Source organism: Marmota marmota, unplaced genomic scaffold (genome assembly GCF_001458135.2).
Source record: "Marmota marmota marmota unplaced genomic scaffold, marMar, whole genome shotgun sequence".
Taxonomy (NCBI): domain Eukaryota; kingdom Metazoa; phylum Chordata; class Mammalia; order Rodentia; family Sciuridae; genus Marmota; species Marmota marmota.
The window spans coordinates 23,767,839-23,790,235 of record NW_026000016.1 but is presented as its reverse complement, the minus strand read 5'-3'; the positions used below and the strand labels follow the sequence as shown (position 1 = coordinate 23,790,235).

At 45.7% G+C, this 22,397-nt stretch overlaps 1 protein-coding gene across 8 annotated transcripts in view; it reads left to right on the top strand.

The window, feature by feature from the left end:
- The window catches only part of Cnih3 (cornichon family AMPA receptor auxiliary protein 3), a 266,894-nt gene that overhangs the window by 181,169 nt on the left and 63,328 nt on the right, over positions 1 to 22,397 (top strand). For all 8 annotated transcript variants that reach the window (XM_048809306.1, XM_048809309.1, XM_048809308.1 and 5 more), the window contains one exon: positions 21,331 to 21,399. In XM_048809306.1, the coding sequence (XP_048665263.1) occupies positions 21,331 to 21,399 (69 nt within the window). The remainder of the gene's footprint in view (positions 1 to 21,330; positions 21,400 to 22,397) is intronic.

Genomic DNA, 22,397 nt, shown 5'->3' with positions numbered 1-22,397 from the left:
TTCTGGAGAAGTCATGAGCAAGTTGCATTGCTTAAAGCCCAACATTTCACAGGAGCATTACTGAGATAATTTTCTTTTAATACCTCTGCTGAACAGCTAGGCAGAAACTAGTAGAACTTCCTTTGTTATTTTTCTAGGCCAAACTGATTCCAGAGAAGTGTTGTAGGGAGCCGAGGCTTCATTAACCATCCCTTGATGTGCTAGACTCTCTCCAGAACATTTAGGGAAATGTGACTTGAACCTAACTTTCAGGTCTCTTGTGGGCTCAGGTAAGGGAGAGGGTAATTGAGGGCAGTGTAATGAAGGCAGTGTAATGAATTTGAGAGGAGGGGCAGGGTTAAGGAACCAACAGTGAAGGTGAAGCTCCAGAATCTAGAGACTTGGGAGGGGGGCGGATTACCACCCTGTGTTAGGTTTTCATCACTGCGAACAAAATAGCTGTCAAGAGCAACGCAGAGGAGGAAAGAGGTCTTTGGATCTTGGTTTCAGAGGATTCCATCCACGATCAGCTGGCTCCCAGGCAGAAACATGGCAGAAGGGCATCGTGGAGGAAAGCTCATGGCAGCCTGGAAGAAGAGGGGGGAGACAGACAGACAGACACAGAACTGGGAGGTCACATCTCTAGTGACCTACTTCTCCAACTAGGTCCTAAGTCTCAGCAGTCAGTTGGCAGCCATTCATATATTAATCCACGGATGAGGTCAGAGCCCTCATGATCTCTTCTCAAAGGCCCCACGTCTGGACATTGCTATATGGGGAAACATGAGATTTGTGTCGGGGGGACATTCCAGATCTAAACCATAGGCACCACTAGGTATGAAGGAGCAAAGGGGGGGAGAGCTGTTACCAGAACTTCATGGGAGCTGGAGTGGGTGGGTGTCTCTCCTGAAGAAGCTGTAGCTTCATATGAGGAGCAGAGAAACGTCCAATCCATAGTCCAGCTGGAATGGAGCAGGGGAATAAGTAACTTCCTGAGACCCTTCTACCTTCTGCTGATGCCTTGTGTTAGCCTAACATATAGGAGCAAGAGGGCAAAAAAGGCTAGTTGGTGCATCCTTCAGAGGTCAGCCTTCCTGTGCTGATGGAAAGGTAGAAAAGGGTGAAGAGGAAAGTGGAAACTTTTCAGCACAACTCACCTTTGGGTTAAAGGCGAATGAACATCCAGGCAGGATTTTCACCACTAATGATCAATGTCACTGAGGGCACACTGGGCTTGCAAGACATGGGGAGTCATTTCTAATGAGCAACACAGACCCCTTGCTGCCTAGGCCTTTGCCAGAGAGTCTTGCCTTCACCTCTGTGTTCTCCAGCATCCCTAATGCCTAGGTGAGGTAGGTTAATGGAAGATGATTTGAAGCATATTTAGACTATAAGCAAGATTTAGACTACAAATGTGGTATATATACACAATGGAATATTACTCAGCCTTTAATAAGAATGAGATTATGGCATTTGCGGGTAAATGGATGGAGCTGGAGAATATCATGCTAAGTGAAATAAGCCAGTCCCAAAGAACCAAAGGCAGAATGTTCTCTCTAATATGCAGATGCTAATTTACTATAAGGGGTGGAGGGATAGAGAAGAATAGAGGTACTTTGGATTAGACAGAGGACAGTGAAAGGAGGGGAGGGGAAAATGGATAGGAAAGATAGTAGAATGAATTGACATTATTACCCTAAGTGCATATATGATTAATGACCTGTGTAACTCTACATCATGTACAACCGGATGGATGAGAAGTTAAACTCCATTTATGTACGACGTGTTAAAGTGCATTCTACTGTCACATATAACTAATTAGAACAAATAATTATATATATTAATTATGTATATATACAAATTAAGCAATGTTTAGAAGGTTAGCACTCACGTTAAAATAAAGTAAAGCAATTCTCAAAAAAATAAAAACGATTTAGACTGCATTTTTGGGTGTTGCCTCCTTCTCCACAGGATGTTTTCATGGGGTTGCATTTTGTGTAGAGTCTAAACAATTACTGATACAGTGGTTGCTGTGCTTCCATTGTTACATTAGTCTAATGCCTGTTGCTGTATTTACTGCATTGTTCTCTGTGGTAGTTAAGATAATGTGAGGTCCTGGGTTCTGCACCTAGCACAGAAAAACAATTGGCTGTGTTTTGCGTGTGTGTGCAGTGCTGGGGTTGAACCCATGGCCTTGCACATGCTAGGCAAGCACCTGCCACTGAGCGACACCCCAGCCCCATGTGTTTCAGATATGAATATTTGGAAAAATTTGTTTCCTCTAAGGAATGGGTGGTACCCGTTTTCCTTATGGACTTGGATACCTCTGTAACTAATTTGTTTCTCTTTCCACTTGGGCTTCTGAGAAACTTATATCCCCCCAAAAAGGTTTTTCTTTTTTTTTGCCTCTGATTTTATTTGTACAAACAGCACAGGAGGACACCAGTTCCCGTAGACAGGGGCTCAGGGGTCACACTGGTCCTTCTGTCCTCACATTCAGAGCCTTTTACTACGGAGCCTTCATAGAACCTGGGCACCCTTGCTGGCCTGGGCACCTTTGGGAGCAGAAGCTGCAGCCAGAGCTGGAGCTGATTTGGAGCTGGAGTTGCACCTGGGTTTTGGCTTGGGCTTGGCCTTTGGCCTTTGGCCAGCTGAGCCTGCAATTCCTGGCCATGTGGGCACAAGCATGCTTCCCGTGCTTGGGATGAGCAAGCAAGGCAAGGCGGTCAAGCTCGTGGCTGGCACCCTTTGGCATCTTGGTCTTGACCTCCTTAGGCTTTACCAGGGTCCTCATGGCCTCAGCATGTGGACTCACGGCCTTGGCGTTGTTTGCCTGCATTTTTTTTTTAGGCACTTCTCGTTGTTGTGCTTCTTTGGCAAAATGCATGTTTCTCAGGAACTTGGGGTCTGCCTCCTTAACAGATTCACATCTTTACGATCAGGGTTTCTTGATGCCATTTCTGTGCCATTTTCAGGATTGGTTGTATGTGGTGTGGATCTTGGACTTGGCCGAGTCTGCTCTGCAAGCTGCTGCTCCCAGAGCCATTGAGACCAGAAGAGGAAGAGTAGATCCAAAATTTTGAGCCACTGAGTTTGATTCTTTCTGTGTGTGTGTGTGTGTGTGTGTGTGTGTGTGTGTATCATATATGTTTCTTTCTTGGTCTAATTTTTATTCTCAATTATTTTTTGATAATTTATGTATTTTTAGTAAACCATGTATGTTAATCAGTTTTCAATTTCTAAAATAAAAATACCTGAGACAATCAACTTATGAAGAAGGAAGATTTAATTTGTCTCATAGTTTTGGAGGTTTCAGTCCATGATTGGTTGATCCCCTTGCTTTTTGGGCCTGTGGGGGGGGGGAGCAAGGCTACTCACCACATGTCTGGGGAAGCAAAGGAAAAAAAAGAGGAATCCCACTCTCGTCCTACGCAGGTGGCAGAATTGGGGTCCCTCCTCGTGGAGTAGGCTGGCTGTGGAATAAAAGCTAATAAAGAGAAAACAGCGAAAAAAACCTACAGTACATGGGAAGTAATTTTGAAAAGTGGGGGCAGGACAGCTCTTCGATCTTAGGGACTGAGCTTCCACAATGGAAAGAGAGAGAGAGCTGGAACCCGCACTTGCTTTATTTATATCGGGGGACATCAAAGGTTTTCCATGGAATGTTCTTTGCCAAATAAGGTAGAGGGTGGGCTGTCCAGTTCCCAGGGGGTTACGCCCAACTCTGGAGCTGTGAGAGTTGTCTCCCTAGTAAAGACAAGAGATCTCAGGCCTTGGGTGATCTGATATGCACGGGAAAGCCAGGATAATTCCCAAGGAAAAACCTAAGTCTTCATGGCTCCATACTAAGTAAAGACCCCTCACATAGCTCATGGGTGGCTTCCCACAGAGGAAGAGAAGGGCTGTGGTCCCACTTTCAATAGGCTTGACCATCTCTTAGAGTTTCTACCACCTCCCCATAGCATGAAGCTGGGAACCAAGCCGTTAACACAGGAGCCCTTGGAGGACACTCAAGATGCAAACTAGAGCACCATCTAAAATGATTTTTTATAAGGCAGAGTGTTAGAGTCTTCTGAGTTCAGGTCAGTTCAGTGAGTTAATTTGTAGGTTTTAAGAGTGGCCAAACCCTGGTCCTGGTGCATGAGGGATGAACATGTGATAGTATCTCAGGAAACTGCCCACACATATTAGACACCCCCGGGTACCATCTTTAGCACAGGGATCATCCGTCCCTAAGCACATGCACACCCACCTAGGAAGGCCGTGTAGGGTAGACAAGGAGCTGCTCCGTGTTATCTGTTTGAAGAACTGAGTGGGTGGTTGTGATCAACTAATCTCATGAAAGAATTTTGAAAAGTTTAAAAAATCTCATATCTGCTCATGTGTTCATTTGATATTCATTGCAAGCACTGGGTCTAGAATGCAAAGATGGGTAAACTCATTCATTCATTCTTCCAATAGATATTTATTAAGTAACTGCTATGAGCCTGGTCCTGATCCTGAAGCTGAAGCTAAAGATGCAGTAATGCTCCTCTCATGGAGCATTACATGCGTGGCACTCAGTCTCGTGGGACTCTTTGTATTCTTGTTGCATTCTTTTCATATGTGTGTTTGTGGTAGGACTCCCTTTTGAGATGAAAACTGTTTTAGATTTAGGGCTTACGGATCTAAATTATTATATGAAAGATATTTGTAATTGCAAAGATATTTGCACTTGACCCCCCCCCCCCATTTCCCCAATACCATGGAATGACATCTAAAGGTACGAGTCAATATAGTTAGTGATAAACCCAAGGATGCTGTGGGCACCCAAGGAGGCTGGTATCCTGAGAGATGCTTTGGGGATGTGATAATGTTTCCTGAATCAGTTCGCTGATAGCTGAATAAACTCCTGAGAGGTGGGACCTAGCTGGAGGAGGTAGGTCCCTGGGAGCATGCCCTGGAAGGGTTCATCTTCTCCCCTGCTCCATCTTCTGCCTTCTCTCTCTGCTTTCTGGCTACCACGAGCTGAGCAGCGTTTCTCTGCCATGTCTTCCCACTATAATGTTCTGCCTTGGAGCTGTCCAGCCATGGACTGAACCTCTGAAACTGTGAAAATACATCTTTCCTCCTATATTTTGGTCCCAGCCGTGAAAAACTGACACACCATCTCTGTCCTATGTTCAGAAGTGCTGATCCAATCCCATGTGTTTATTTTGCACGTGAAGAAACTGAGATGAGGAAGCCAAGGGATTGCTGAAAATCACACACACACAAGGGCAAAACCAGGATCCAAATTGAAATTCTAGGCTCGCACACACAATTCCCTTTCCATGAGCCCAGACTATGTATCATTTTCTGCACACGTAGATGGCTATGGTGGTGAGATGGGGCTGTGAAATGTGCAGTGAAAGAAGGTGTCCCTGCTTTCGAAGGGTCATAGAAGGGTCCCACCCTGTGTACTCTGTCGCATCCTAATGTGGCCTTCGGTTGCTATTCCTCCATCAAAGCATTAATACGTTTGTAATACCTGACTCCTAAAACTTCTCAAAGCAAATGGTCTATTTAGAAAAATCTTAAAGTGTATAGGTATCCTGTGTATGTGTGCGTGGGGGGTCCTATCTGCAGGAGATCATTAGAGTGTGCACGTATCTTAGGAGCCTCTGTGGGTTTCCACAGAGAGCTACAGCTTGGCCTCCAATTGTCAATTGATGGGTTTGTGCAGGTTGGGAGGAAACCAAATATCTTTAAATGGAGGAGTCTGCCTGTGCACCACGGGGGCTAAATTGGTGGCATTTTATGATTTTTTTTTTTAGTCATTGAAGCCACATTTTGTTTTGAGAACTTGAATGTTAAAGCCTAAAATTCAAGGTCTAGTACAAATTTCTTCTAGACTGGACAAGAAGTTCAGGAAGTTCCTTCTTGGGCTTCTCAGATGTTCATGGGGTCATTTCCACCTTGCTTGGGTGTGGTGTACATATGTCTGCAGGGACTGTGGTCTCTTTCTTCCAGGCAGTTTGAAAGTTGAAATTTCATTCCTTCTCTTTGAGGTGGCCCTTTCCTCACTCCTGTCATTTCCTGCCACATGCAGTTCTTACCCCACTCCTGTCACTGAGTCCAGGAATCATGTCTTGTCTTCTCTCTGTACAGTGTCAACACCTAGGAAGAGCTCATTAAATAGTCAGTGAAGAAAATAACTGATCAGTGAGTTGACCCAGCAGAGCCCCAGACGCTGGTATCTGAGGACAGGGGAGGACTAATGAATGCCCGGAAATTTTAAAAAGAAAATACAACATAGTGTAAAAGTCCATCTTTTCATGGCCAAGGAAGCACCTCTTAAACAAAACTTCAAAAAGAATCCAACATAAGGCAAATACAGATGACTTTTATTCAATGAACACTGTGCATAGCCAGAGATAGTTAATTAATGGGTGACACATGAGAGAAGGTATTTAAAATGTCTAAGTCTGAAAGAGGATTCATATCTACTACATCAGCAACAAGTGCAAGCCAAAAAAGAAAAGAAAAGAGAAGGCAGAGGATCTAAGCAGTTTACAGAATAGGAATCCCTAAAGGCTAACCCTCCCACAAGTGATTTGTCCCTAGAGAAATGCAAATTCCGACAACAAAGAGATTCCATTCTGCCTGTTAGACTTCAAAAACTAAAAAGCTGGCTGCTGCCAGATGTGGGTGGAGATGTGGGATGCCAAGTTCACAGCCACCTCTGGGGAGTGTAGTCACCTAGCAGGGCAGCTGGCAAGCTCTAGTCCAGTTCAAAGCCCCCCCCTTCCTCACACCCCCCCTAACCCCAACCTCATGACCCATCAATTCCATTCCTGGGTATAAATCCCAAAGAAATTGCCACGCTCATTCCTCAGGTAGCATTCATTACCTTATTCGAAGTGATAAGTGTCAAGTCTCTGTTTCCTGCTGGGAATAGACAAAGTGTAGTGGTCACTGCTATGGAGCCTCGCGGTTACACTGCCCAGTGCAGAAGGTAAGAAAGAGATTGAGCCGCGAGCTAGGCAAACTAAAAAATATGCACACACACAAACGACAGTATACATTTTGTAAGAACATAAAAACCAGAAAGATGCACATTAAACAAACACCAGTAGTTACCTTGGATGGCCAAAAGGGGCTACTGGAATAAAATGTAATGAATGAATAAAGTAAGAAAGAGTCTTGCTCAGCTCATAATGTGTCATGAACCAAGGAGCATGCTTCATTCCACCCTCTGCCTCTGAGGATCTCAAAACAAACCAAAAGCAACCTATCACCAATTGCTTTTCTGGAACTGTAGCCCAGAGCTGGCATGATAATTCTCCTTTGTGCACATTATCTTCAGTTTGATTGAAAGAATCCATATTCAGGTGAGCAATTGATATAGGCTCCCACTCCCAGAAGCTGTTGTGTTTTCTTAGTTAACAGAATGAAGAAGTTGGCAAAGGCCAGCTCCCATCAGCCCTTGCTTTCTGTAGTCACTCTAGCTCCTGCTTCGGGGCCTGGCCACTGGTAGATGCTCAGTACTTATAGGAACGACTGATGGTAGCTTTTCATGGAAGAGCCCTTGGGTGGTGGCATGTCTCCACTCCCTCTTGGATGCAAGGTCCTCCAGATCTTGAGCTGGCCTGGCCATGGGCCACTTCGGGCTTGGATGTTGGAGGAAGCCCTTGCTTACGCAAAGGAATAGAAGTCCCTGGATTAAAAAAAAAAAAAAAGGAAGCTGAAATCTAAGACCCGAAAAGGTGTCTGGAAGGTCAGCAAGCCATTTGAGCCAGAAATTGGCCCTGCAATCTCTTTTAAGAGTCAAGGATGGCCTGGTGCATTGGCTCACACCTGTAATCCCAGTGGCTCAGGAGGCTGAGACAGGAGGATCGTGAGTTCAAAGCCAGTCTCAGCAACAGCGAGGCACTAAGCAACTCAGTGAGACCTGTCTCTAAATAAAATGCAGAATAGGGCTGGGGATGTGGCTCAGTGGTTGAGTGCCCCTGAGTTTGATCCCCAGTACCTGTTACCCCCCAAAGAGTCAAGGATGGAAGGGCAAGGGCAAGCTTGGTGGGAGGAAGGGGGACACTGGGGCTGGGAATGGTTACCAGGGCAGGCTCTGTGGTTCCCGACCTGCTTATGTGCTGGGCTGCTCCAGTGCTGAGGTCTGTGAGGAGTGGGGGGACCTCTGGCCCCACTGGGCATGACCAGGAAGGCCCCAGAACTCTGCAGGCTGCCACCCTCCTTGTGTCCCCTCCCTCACTGGTTGTGCTATTCAGAATGGCCACCTTACCTATGCCTATGACAAGGCTGCAGAGCACAAGGCTTCTCATTATCCTTTCCTGTCTGGATTTTACCCCAACCTGGGTGGCTGTTGGCCAGAGTCAGGGATGGCTCTGTTGAGTGTTGGCAGGAGCAAGTCAGCTGGGGCGAGCCCCATCCCATCTCCTCTCCTGCTCCTTTGGCTTCAGTCCCAGAAGTGCCTGGCTCTGTGTTGCCTTTGTTTTCTGTTAACTAGACGGGGACCAGGAAAACAATGTCAGAACCAGCTGTGTCTGCAGATTCTGGCTCAGACAGTGGCAAAAAAAGCCGACGTGCTCTGTGTTTTCCAATTTGTATTATCATCCAGGTCTAGGGACTGGGCAGCCGATGCCCCCCTTCTCAGCTTGCAGACTGATCCCCAACCTCCTTCCCAGGGTCCCACACTCAGTCTTCCACCTGCAATAGGGTGGGCGTGGCCGGCTTTCTCACCCCTCTGCATCCTCAGAGCAGCTCTGTCCTTGGCTCCTCCACCCTTGTCCCCTACGATGATATGGTTCTGGATTCAGACTGTCTGATGCTAAGGACTGTGCCCAAGACCAGGAAGGGGAGGAGAGTTATGGAAAAAGAAGGACGGGGTCATCATGTTAATCATAGTTATAAATAAATTATGGTTATAAAAGTAGCAATTAACATATACTATTACTTACTATGTGCTAGACTTTGTGCCCAGTACTTTATGGACATTATTTTAATCATCATAGCAACGATATGAAGCAGGAACCATTACTACCCCTATTTTATTATTAGTTTTAATTAGTTATACATGACAGCAGAAGGCACCATGACACATTATACATAAATGGAGTATAATTTCTCATTTTCCTAGTTGTACATGATGTAGAATCCCAGTGGTTATGCAGTCATATTTGTACATAGGGCAATAACGCCTGATTCATTCTACTATCCTTTCTATCCCCATACCCCCTCCTGTGTCTTCACTCCCCTCTACCTAAAGTAACTATTCTTCCTTAGCTCCCCTGCCCTTATAGTGAGTTAGTATCTACATATCAGAGAAAACATTTGGCCTTTGGTTTTTGGGGGGATTGGCTTATTTCACTTAGCATGATATTCTCCAGCTCCATCCATTTAGCAGCAAATGCCATAATTTCATTCTTTTTAAAGATCGAGTAAAAGTCCATTGTGTATATATACCACAGTTTCTTTATATACTCGTCTGTTGAAGGGCATCTAGTTCATAGTTTAGCTATTGTGAGTTGAGCTGCTATAAACATTGATGTGGCTGCATCCCTCTAATATGCTGATTTTGCCCCTTTTGTACTTGGAGAAATCAAGGCTGGGAGGGGTTGAACAGCTTGCCCACAGTCACACACATCCATGAGGCAGCGATTGGGTTCCAGTGGAAACCTGCAGACTCAGGTCCTTGGCTAACCGTTACCCTGTGTTGACCCTTTGACATACTGTAGTTCACCTCCTCCTCATCCTAAGGAGACTTTGTTTCTCTCTGCTCTGAGGCACAGTCTAGGTCTCCTCATTTCATACTAACTGCAACCAGCTGATGGTTATTATTGCCTTGTTACAGGTGAGGACAGCCTGGAGAAGGGAAGTGCCATGCTCAGGGTCACACAGCTAGGAGATGGCAGGTTGAGAGGTGGCTGAAACGTCCTCCTGGGGCAGGACTCTTCATTCTGCAGAGGCAGCACCTGTCAGGATTGGGGTGGGGGGCACAGGAACAAGGGTAGTTCACCTTGTGACGGTGGGAGGAGGGCCCTGTGTTGGAGCAGATATGAGAAGGCTTGGGTTGCCTTTTGGTGGCATTAGATCAGGTAACCATGGGGCCAGATATTGGGGTATTGGTGGACAGGCCAATCCTGGCTCTTAGAAGGGTGGGAAGGTTTCACTGTCTCCCTGATCAGTGGCCCTCCTGTACTGAGTTCCAGGGGCTCTGGTCCTACAGGTACTGGCTTTGGAATTAATTGGCCGAGCCTCATCTTTTTGTGGAGCTGCTTCTGGGCAACCCACAGAACAGGGAGTCTTTGCTCATGAGAGGGGACCCTGTTCTTGTGATAGTGACAAGCTGCCCTGTGTGTGCTGTGGGGCAGATGGTGTCAGGACAGGTCTGTTTCTTCTCTGGCCCCATAGGCACCTCATCCCTAAACAGAGGAGGCTGGTCACTCGCTATCTCCAGCTTATTTTAAGGTAGCTCCCTTCCTAAGATGAGCTCACTGATGGATACCAAAATGTATGACGGTTTCTCATGTGACAGAGGAACCCACTGGGACTATCACTCAGTCATGTTCCTCCAACCAGGCCCCACTGACAAGGGTCCAGCACATCTCAGAGCCCTTGAGTGTCCCTGGTATTAGAGGGTTGTGATGGTTGGTTTTATGTTTTAACTTGGCCTGGCTATGGTGCCTGGATATGTGTTCAAACATGATTCTGAATGTGTCTCTGAAGTGTTTTTAGAAAATATTAACAAATTAAATAGTCGACTTTGAGTAAAGCAAATCACCCTCCCCAATGGAGGTGGGCCTTGTCCACTCAGCTGAAGGCCTAATAGAAGAAAAGACCAATCTCCCTTGAGCAAGAAAGAACTCTACCAGCAGATGGCCTTTGCACGTGAACTACAGATTTTGGAATTCTCAGCCTTCATAATCACTGGAGGCAATTCCTTGAAACAAATCTCTTTATATATCTATGTCTATATCTATATATCTATCTATAGAAGGTAGATAGATAGATATATCCTATTGATTTTGTTTTTTTGGAGCACCTGATTAACACAGAGGCAAAATGGGATGCGTTTAGGACAAGACTCAGAGCCCTTTTACTGGTTGGAAGTTTTCTTTCCTTTTCTAGGCTCTTGAGCATATAGGGTTAAGCAGAAAATGTATTTTATTGGGAACCCTTATAAAGCAGGCTTTGGTGGTAGGCCTGCTGTATCATGTCCAGTCTGTCACTCAAATTAATAGGTACACTAATAATTGCTCCTCATCCTACCTTATAATGACAGTGAAACTATATGCCCTCCCCAACCAAAAAATTGTCAAGATAGAGAGGAGGAGAGGTAAGTTCTGGTTCCAGCTCTGCCCCCATCAGCTAGGTGGCCTTGGACATTCATAATGGCCTCTTCTTCTCCTTGATGTTTCATTTAGAAAGTGGGGGTCATATCTGTTTGGGATATTAAGTAAAATGAATATAAAATCCACCACATGGAGAGACCCAGGAGAGTTTCAACCACCTATGACTTCCAGTATTGCACTTTTTAGGAAAGGGGGGTAGGCAGTGGGTGAAGGGATAGAAATTAATGATGAACATTTTTATATATCATGAAAATCCTTGGTGGCTGAGCAAAGACCTGGAGAAGTGGTTGGTAACTATGTAGAGCCCCAGAGGGGCCTTTGGAGTTTGAAAGCAATGCTGAGATCCTTCTGGGGATGTGGAAGCGATAAAGCACTTGCCTCTGTCAGGTTAGAATTAGTGAACAAGGGGGTTGTAGGTCTCATGTCTGTCTGGTTTCAGATGAAAACTAGGACTGAACATAAGTCACGTGTGTGTTACACCCAACACAATGGCTCCCGTCCCCCATCTTCCCCCTGTCTGTGGGAACTCCAGCGTGGGCTGTGGTTTGAAGGCACAGCTCCTATTGGGACGAGACATGGAGCAGAAGTGAAAAGCAGACCTTTCTGAGTATGGGATGTGGGACTCCCAGGGAGGCTCAGGGTGAGTACAGAAGCTGCTTCCCTGGGGAGGGGACAGCTTGGTTGCTTTGTTCTCTCCTTTCACACTTGACATTCTCAGGGGGGCACTGGAAGCTATTCCCTCTAGAGAACATCTTAGATTACGGCAGCAACAGTTTCAGATATTTTGCAAAAGGAGCTCATCTGTTTCCTTTGGGCTGATGTAACCCAGTAACACGAACTAGGTGGCTATGGCAATGGGAATTTTTTTGCCCTCAGAGTTCTGGAGCTGGATGTCTGAAATCTGCCTGATGGCAGGGCCACAGCCACAGGGGAGTCCTTCCCCAGCCTCTTCCTGCCTAACGACTCCTGACCATCCTGCTGTTTCTTGGCTTAGAGCTGCACCACTCCCTGGCCACATCCCTGGTCACATGGCTTTCCTCTCTGTGTGTCTTTTTCTGACTTTTATAAGGACACTGCCAGTGGATTTAGGGCCCCACGGTAGTATGACCTCATCTTTCTGAATTACATCTGCAAAGACTCTATGGCTCAGTCAGGTCACATTCTGAGGTGCCAGGTGGACGTGAATTTTGAGTCCCTGGCATGGAGAAACCAAGAAAAGGGTCTGCTCTAGGAGGCTCGGGGTTGAACACAGAACTGGCTGAGTCTGAACACAGAGCTAAATCCTTATTGGTAGAGCGAAGTCCTCCAGGCAGAGTTTCGAGGGGACTTGGGGCACGATCCCACCTATTAGAAAACTTTGGTTGCTTTTCTCAAGGCCCAACTGTTCTCTGAGGTAGATCAGCCCAAGTTCATGCTCTGGCTTCCCGAGTCTGACTTGCTGGGATTCGTGACCTCTTTTCACATGGCCTCTGAACACTGAGTTTTCATTTAGGTGTAAGGACCTGAAAGCTGTCACCCACCATCTGTTTCTAAGTCTGCACAATCAGTACTGGTTTCATGCTTCCTGACCTGTGTCATCAATGTCCCCCTTGGTCATGACCATGCATCTCTTTTTATTCGAAGGAGGGACCTCAAGCTGCAACTGTACTTAGTCCCACAAGTCAGGTAAAGGCCACATTCCCAGTGGAAGAGAGGGGACTTAATAGCTTCTTGCCACACTGGCCCAGTTTTGAGAGCTGCAGTGGGATACATCCCACCCTGGAGGGGGATTCCAAGCCAGTCCTCGCCCTTGCCCTGATCTCTCACCCCTGACTGTCTGGCCCACCCTTGCTGCTGTCAGTGAACTGGCTTTTCTGGGCTTTACATCTTCCAAGCTTGTTCCCCACCTGGAGCTTCTGCAGGAGAACTTCCTGACCAGGAGCTTTCTTACCCCGACCTTTCCACATCTGACTTCCATGTTCAGGTCTCTTAGCTTAAATGACACCTACCCAGAGTGGCCATTCTTGATCCCTGTTATGGTTTGGATCTTGACTGTCCCCCAGAGGCTCATGGGTTGAAGGCTTGGTTCCCAATGCATCAGTGTTCAGAGGTGGGGCTTTTGGGTAATGACTGGATCCGAGGGGCTCTGGCTCATCCAGTGATGGGTTTATGATTGAATGACCTGTTGGGAAGTGGTAGGAACTGTAGGAGGTGGAGCCTAGCTGGGAGAAGTAGGTCACTGGAGGCATGACCTGGAAGGGTATATTTTGTCCCTAGTCCTTCCTCTTTCTCTTTTGCTTTTGGCCACCATGAAGTGAATGGTTTTCCTCTTACATGCCTTTCAGCCATGATGTTCTGTCTTATCACAGGTCCATAGCAATGAAACCATCTGAACAAGGACTGAACCCACTGAAACTATGAGCCAAAAGAAATATTCTCTTCTTTAAGTTGGTTTTCTCAGGTATTTTGTCACAGCTAATACAATCACCTACCCCATTCTAACGTCTTCATATCACCTATTTTATTTTTGTCACATATGTTACCCTTTCCTGATACTTTTCTCATCTGTTTGTTAATTAGCTCCTCCATCCTTGCCCCTGATTACAACCACTATGATAACAGGGACCTTATCTTCCTCATTGCTGTATTCTAGAGCCAAGAACAGTGCCAGATACATTATGGGCATCTAGTCAACATTTTGGGGGGCATCTTTAGTGACTCAGTACTTCCTTTCTTGCCTCTGTAAGTCAAAGAGGGGTGGCACCATGAGCTGGAAGGAGCAGTAACTGATTCAGGACTCAGAGATCTGGGTCTGTGTGGGTTGTACTTCACTCATCAGGCAATGTGGAGAGTGTCATTCAAACGCTGTGTCTCGGTGTTTCTTGAATTGTATGCTGAGGGAAATCCCATTCAGTCCCCAGAGTTCTTGTGTAGCTCAAACTACTTCACTAAGGTAATGCAACATGAATGCAAGGTAGTGGTATTTCAGCCACATAAGATCTTTCCAAAGTAGGAGGATGCTGTGGAGGAAACACAGGAGGAGAAGGTCCCAGGGAAAACCAGTTCTCCTAATGCTACACTCTCTGCTGTGGTATCCCTGGGGAATCATTAGCTAATGGAGGTTGAAGTTGCAACTTCATTTCCTCATCTTCCAGGAGGGCTTTTGCCATAGTACAGCATGACTGTTTGTAGCAAATTAACTAGTTCAGACAAGCGAGGTGACTTTGCAACTCCTAATTATAAATGATTTGGACCTAGAGAACTAAGCATCCTGGGGTGCTTTCTAGCGGGTTTCTAAAATTCCCTGCCTCTTGAGGTGGGTCCAGGCTGCCTCCCAGTTAGTGTTTGGCATGGAGGTAGTCTGGATTAAGGGCTGACTCAAGCAGTGACTGGCATCCTTCTAGTCCTTGATTGGGTTATAGGGGAATTATGCGTCATGACCTGTGTGTGTGTGTGTGTGTGTGTGTGTGTGTGCGCAGAACAGGCTGAAAGGTTGGGGCAGTGTCTTTGGGGAGGAGTTAGTCTGAGCCTAGCTGAAGCCCAGCGGTTCCTGTGGTGGCTCCCTCTCTATACTTCTCTGTGATTTTCCCTGGACTCCCGGCTGTGCCTCTTCTAGAGGGTCCTGTGTGGCCCTCCATCAGGTGCTGGTGTCTGCCCTTCTCCTCCCTCCATCTTACTGTGGCTCCTGAATTCCCACCCAGAGCCTCACTTTGGTCCCATTTTCTCAGGCTGGGCTGAGCCCCAGGTGGGTCCTGGGTGACCTGGCTAGGACCTTGAAGATCCATCTCTTGCTTTGTTTCTACTTCTCTGCTGCTGGTGTTTCCAGCCCTTTCTGTGCTCACTCAAACCTCCATCTCAAGAGTCTGGTGAGAAAATAAAGCAGGAAAGACGTCCTCGGAGGGAGAGTGAGATAAACAGAGAGGGAAGCCCTGAGAGCAATACATGAATTGGACAACTTGGATGTGATGGCTGGTTCCTTGAAGCCACAAACAATCAAAGCTCATGTCATAGAAAACATACAACCAGGGCAGTCCTAAATTTATTAAAGAAATTAAACTTGTAGTTTAAATCTTCCCACAGGGAAAACTCTTCTAGAAAAAAGTACAGAAGAAAGTCTTTGTGGTCTTTGAAGTTCTTAGATCTAAATGAATTCTTAGGTCCAGTACCAAAAGTATGGTCCATAAAAGAAAAACTGGTAAAACCAATGATTGTTAAAATGAAAATCTTTTGTTCTGAGAAATGCATTTTTTTAGAATGAAAGACAAGCCATAGAGGAGAAGAAAATATTTGCAAATTAAATATCTTACAGGAAACTTGTATCTAAAATATATGAAGAACTCTAAAAAAATCATTAATGAGAACACTGATAAATTTTTTTAAGAAATGTCAAATGATTTGAATACACTTCATTAAAGAAGATACCCAGATGGCAACTAAACCCATGAAAAGATTCTCAGCATCATTTTTCACCAGAGAAATGCAAATGAAAACTACAAAGAGATACCTCTAAATACCTAGTGGAATGTTAAATAACCAAAAAACCCAAAACCAACCAAACAAAAAACACTGATGATAAAAATTTTTGGCTAGGATGCCAGGGAACTGAAACTCTCATCTCTTGCTTGTGGAAATGCAAAATGGTACAGCCACTTTACAAGACAGCTTGTTAGTTTCTTAAAATCTTGAACAGCCCCTTACTTCATGAGCTGGTAACGCCCTTCTGATTTACTCAAGGAAATTAAAAAAAAAAAAAAACACAAAAAACCCTGACATTTAGACAAAAACCTTTATACACGTGTTTCCAGAAGCTTTATTTATAATTGTCAAAATCTAGAAACAATGCAAACATCCTCTAACAGGTGAATGAATAGTCAACCTGTAGTTCATCTATAGAATGGGATTACTCAGCAGTGAATATTACTATTGATATAAACAACAATGTTGCAGAATCTTGAATACATTAAGTGAAAGAGAGCAACCTCAAAAGCCTACACACTACATGATTCCATTTATGTGACTTTCTGGAAAAGATAAAACTATAGAGGTAGAGAACCTCTATAGTTTCAGTTCCCCTGAAAGGGTTTGGGGGTTAGGGACAGGAGAGGAGTTGATTCCAAGGGGCAACAGGAGGACATTTTTTTTGGGGGGGGGTGATAGAACCACTCTATATCTTGATTATGCAGATGTTCATATGATTTGTTTTATGTATTTGTTAAGATTTGTGGGAATTTCCACCAAAAAGAGTGAATTTCACTGTAATAAAATTTAAAATAAATTTAAAAACAAGAGTGAGATTTGAAGTGGACTGAAGCAGTTAGAATTCGCCTATGACTGTCAGCGAAAAATCACTGGGCTGCACTGTGCAGTGGAGTCTCAGAGGACACACTGAGAATCTGTGTGTGCAGCTGGATTAAACCATGCTGACCAGTCCTTGCCCACACTTGGATCTCGCTCACAGTCTGTCCCTGATGCAGGTGGCTTGGCTCCAGGTAGAAGTGTGCAGCACCCAAAGGACAATACTGCTTGTGCTGCCTGTGGCTGCTGTTCTCAGACTCAGGTCAGGAGGTTGGGATAGAGAATCTACTATGAACCAGGACCAAGCAGAGGGTACCTTCCATCTTACTTCTTCAGCTTGCTCTTGGATTATGGGGTGTTTTCATCAGCTTTCTCACCGCCATGACTAAAAGACCCACCAGATCAATTGTAGAGAAGGAAAAGTTTATTTGAGGGCTCACAGTTTCAGAGGTCTTAGTCCATAGAAGGCCGGCTCCATTTCTTGGGGCTCAAGGTGAGGCAGAACATCATGGTGGAAGAGTGTGACAGAGGGAAGCAGCTCACATTGTGATCAGAGAGCAGAGAAAGACTCCACTCCCCAGATACAGAATATCCACTCTCAGCCATCCCCCTAATGAACAGCTTCCTCCGGCCACACCCACCTGCCTCCAGCCACCACCCAATTAATCCCATCAGGGATCAATTCATTGATTAGGTTGAGACTCTGACAACCCAGTCCTTTATCTTCTGACCCTCCTTGCATTGTCTCACACATGAGCTTTTGGGGGGCACCTCACCACATCCAAACCATAACATGGGGTTGGCTGCTCATTCTCTGTGTGCTTAGAGGGCTTCTCTTCTCCTTGCTGTATGCATTGGGAGGCAGGACAATAACTGCTTGGGCTTTCGTGTCAATGAGGCCTTGCTTTGAATCCTGGCACCAGAGCTGGGATCGTGGTCAAATCATTTAACCACGTTCAGCCTCCTCCATTTCTTCTTTTCTAAGATGGGGACAATAGTCGTACCCAGCCCATGACGTGGCCAAAGGATTAAATGATATAAATCACGTGTAGCCCCACACCTGACGTGGTGAGCGTGTGATAAATGGCAACTGTGATTATAGTCATCTTGATTCTATCCCTAATCACATTGTCATAGGACTACCTGTTGACACGCTCCTCTCCCACTCTGTATCAGGAACTCGATGAGGGTTGGAGCCATGTCTTGTGGATTTTCATGTCTCCAGTGACTCACCAGCCTAGGGATTGGGTATAGATGATGCTCATCAAGTGACAGGGGGTGCGTTAGGGATAGATGCTGGGATGCGATGCTGAGACTCTGTCCTGCCATTGTCCTCACCACCACCAGAAAGCACCCAGGAAGGGCCCTTTAGGCCTTCTCTCCCCACAGGGAGAGAGACATTTCTGGCCTTTCTTTCTCTGCTCCTCCTGGTCAGGTAAGGAACTGAATGGCTGTTTGCTCCCAGCATGTACAAGCGGCCCAGAATCCTCAGTACCTCCTCTCTCTCTGCTTTAAGCACCAGCTACCTTTTTCTATTTAGTCCAGCCCCACCTGTATGCACTCACACAGGGACCCGGGCACAGGCACAGGACTGGGATAGGAGTCGTGTGGATGTGTCTTCAGTCACAGCCACCGTGCGGCCCCCAGCCTCTCTGGGGGAGCTTACCTCTGGTGCACTAACAGTTATAGGGTTCGACAGCTGTTCAGAGACTTGCTTTCAGTGACTGGATGAAAATATGGTGGACTCTCTTATAGCTGGATGAGTAATAGCCCAAGGAGTGCGGATGGCAGTCTTGCAGGAATTGGGATGACATGCTTGGGGCTCTGTCCTTGGTCCAGCTTGGTTTACATTGACACCAGGGGGAATGAGGATGTGGATATTGAGGACCTCATGGCTATTAGGATGGTGGTTGGGAGACAGATTGTGTCTCAAAAGATTGGTCTTCTGGACTGAACTGAGTAGGGAGGGGTGAGTCTGGATACAGATCAGTTCCTTTTCTTAGGCTCCTGAATCCTGAATCCTACAAAACAAGGGAAACTGAGTTTAACTCATGCACATGAAAAAAGACTCAGAGTTTTTAGGCATTGTAAATTTAGTATAAAGCTAGGGATGGGATATAAACACACACACACACACACACACACACAGCTAATATGGTGAGGCTGCATTAACAGAGACCTAGGTTTCAAAGCAGAGGAGGTGAGTGATGCTGTTACTCTTCTGTGCCAGCCAACCTCACCTTGGATATGGTTCTGATAGTCACATTTTAGTAGGGACATTTGAAACCTGTCATGTCAGTGGAAGGCAATTTAGCACTAATTTGTGTAAATAACGGTTAGAGAGATTTATCTTGGGAAAGAAAATTGTGCTTGGACCACAGTTAGCTGACAATACTTGAAGGGGTTCTATGTGAAAGAGCATTTGACCCATTCTGTGTGCCTCTGTCCAATGGCGTTTTCTGCAGGGACTGAAATGTCTTATACCTGTGACACTGAATAGCTATTATGCCTAAAACATGATGACAAACTGAATTTTTAATTTAATTTTAATCAGTAAAAATGTGGCTTGTGGCTACTGTATTAGACTGGGCAAAAACTTTAGAGGGCAAATGAAAGAATAGACCAGGGGCCGGCAAGTGTTTTCCTATAAAAAGCAAGACAGGCCATAAAGCCTGAACTCTGTCACTGCAGAGCAAAAGCAATAGAGATTAAAGAATAAATGTGGCTGAGTTCCAATCAAACTTTCTACGGACTCTGAGGTTTGAATTTAATGTAATTTTCACATCACAAAATCTTCCTTTGATTTCTTTTTTCGACTCTTAAAAATGTGAAACCATTCTTAGCTCAGATTCATACAGAAGCAGGTTGTGAGCTGGGTTTGGCCTGCAGACTGTAATTGGCTGACCCCTGCCTCTGACTGTGGTTGGAAGTGTTAGGGGGTCCTATGTCCAGGCAATGATTAAGTTGAGGGAGCAAGACATGAAATGAGCATCCTCAGGAAGAGGTGAGTTTCTTGTTACCAAAGAGCCGAAGTCTAGGATGGGCAATTAACTACCCGACAAGGGATGCTATAGAAATGGGTCTTGAATACAATTCGCACTGGCATTTTCCTCTTTCTGTGGACACATTGAAATCAGGATGACCTATGACTGCTTTAAAATTATACTTGCTTTGAAGAGGGAAATTGCTTTCCCTTACTTGCTACTCTCAGCCTCATGTGGCTGGGTTGGTGACACTCGGGGGTGTCCAGCCGGCTTCCTGGCTTCAGCAGCTCTGCCATGTGTTCAGAAATCCCCCCAGGATGTGCCTTAGTTGGTTTTGCCCATTTATGTTCAGTAGGTATGTTAGCTTGCTTTTTTTTTTTTCCCCCATACCAAGGATTGAACCCAGGGGCGCTTCACCACTGAGCCACCTCCCCATCTCTTTTAATATTTTATTTAGAGACAGGGCCTTGCTAAGTTGCTGAGGCTGGCTTTAAACCTGCAATCCTCCTGTCTCAGACTCCCAAGCTGCTGGGATTTCAGGCATGTGCCACCGAACCTGGCTTGTTAGTTAGCTTTATGTCATTGTGACAAAATATCTGAGATAAACAACTTTTAAGGAGGAAAGTTTTATTTGAGCTTCTGATTTCAGGAGTTTCAGTTCATGTTGGTTGGTCTATTGCTTGGGGGCCTGTAGCAACACAGTATATCATGGTAGCAGCATGTGGTGGAGGAGGCTTGTTTATTTCATGGTGGCCAGGAAGAAAGAAAGCAAAAGACAAACAAAAACAAAACCCAGACCAGAAGGGTCTGGGGTCTAATATTCCCTTCAAGGATCTGACTTCTCCCAGGAGGTCCTACCACCTCCCAATAGCACCACAAGCTGGAGACCAAGCCTTTATGGTGTAGGCCTTTGGGGGACACTTCAGATCCAAATGATAGCAGTGGAGAGACTTTGCTGAGCATAGTTAAGTCCGCCACACTCTGAGAGGACACTGCCCTGGCCAAGTACCACTTTTTTTCTGTCATTTGTGCTGCAGACAAGGAGGGTGGGGTGAGGATGTGGGTTTGAGAGCCTAGTACCTGGATGGGTCATGCCTTATTGTATGAATGGAGAAGCTTCCCTCCATCATTTCCCCTCCAGACACATGGAGAAACCATTGCTCTCTTGGGGGAGTTCTGAGGTTTCTGTTCAGAATGAACTTCAGGGTCAAAGTCTGAAGGACTAAGCTGTGAAGCGTAGACTACCCAGGAGCTGACTGTCCCTCTGTAAACGGTTATCTGGAGACACGGTTCTTTTTCTTCTTATCATCTCTGCTCCATTGTGCCCCCTCTTTCCCTTTTACTTCTAATTAGCATCTCTGGCCAAATACACAAAAATAAAAAAAAAATAAAATAAACATCCCTTCCTGGGAAGAGCTGAAAGTACTTGTTTGAAGTCTTGAATTTTTGTGCCTTTATTAAAATCCTAAGGTGACCCCACCAGGGTAGAGTTGCTCTACATCTTTGCAAAGAACAGGAAACCAAAAAAAAAAAAAGTTTATTTGGGAATTTTTTTAAACATATACAGTAGATGAAAGAAGATAATCACCCTCACGTGCACATTCCCAGCTTCAACAGTGACCAACTCCTGGCCAGTCTTGAGTTGGTTGCCTGGGCCCACTTCCTGCCTTCGGTGTTATGTGGAAACACAACTCCAGGAAGCTTTTGGGGTGGTGCATCGACTTCCCTGTGTGCTAACATCTTGGTTCTCTGTTCTGTTCCAGATCATTGCCTTTGATGAGTTAAGGACGGACTTTAAAAGCCCCATCGATCAGTGTAACCCTGTTCATGCGGTAAGTTGCAGGTTCTGCTGACCAGAAAAGGTGGTGTCACCATAGGCCACCCAGGACTTGTGCAGGAGGCTGAGGGTTTTGATGGCAGAATAAGTAAAGAACCCACTTGCTCTGACTCTGCCTCTGTGCCTGGCTTTAGGCTGTTGAGGAGCCTTCTTGCTCTTGAGGTTGCTGAGATATCATGTTAACTGAGTGTGACTGTCCCCATAACTCAGGGGGAGGGTCTGCTGTGTTGTGGCTGCTGGCGTTAGTCTTTTTTGGTTCCTCATCTTTGACCCAAGAAAGAGGCTCCATGTTGGCTAGCATGTCTGCAGTTTATGTGACGCCATGAATGAGTGTCCCTTGATGGATGTGGGTGCCAGTTTCTTATGGAGGGTGGGCTAATACATGGAGCTCCTAGCCCCACCCCCATCACCAGGAGTGAATTCACGTCAGGTGATTCTGTGGCCTGAGGTCAGCTCACCTCCCACTGGGGAATCAGACGCAGTCTGGTTTCATTCAGGGCTGGGAAGACACCCTGCCAAAGCACGGAGAGCTTCCAGAGTCTTCCTGCTTGATTTGCTTGCCAGGCCCTGCATGCCTCCCCTCCCTGTGCCCCGGCTGCGCCTTCAATTGGGAGCATCTGCATGAATGTGGAAAAAGAGGCCTGGGGCAGGGAGAAGGGGAGATGTCATTTCTGTCAGGTGGCCATGGGTCTTGGCTGTTTGCTTCTCTGGTCAGTGAAGCCCATGTCCCAGAGGCCAAGGATCAAGAGCATGTGGCCAGAACCTTTTCCAAATGTATTCCAGACCAGCACTGCTGCCTTCAAAGAAGGGAGCATGCACTGTGTCTCTCTTTTTTTTTTTTATTTTTTAATTTTTTATTGTGGGTTGTTCAAAACATTACAAATTTCTTGACATATCATATTCGACACTTTGATTCAAGTGGGTTATGAACTCCCACCTTCACCCCATACATAGATTGCAGAATCACATCAGTTACACATCCATTGATTTACA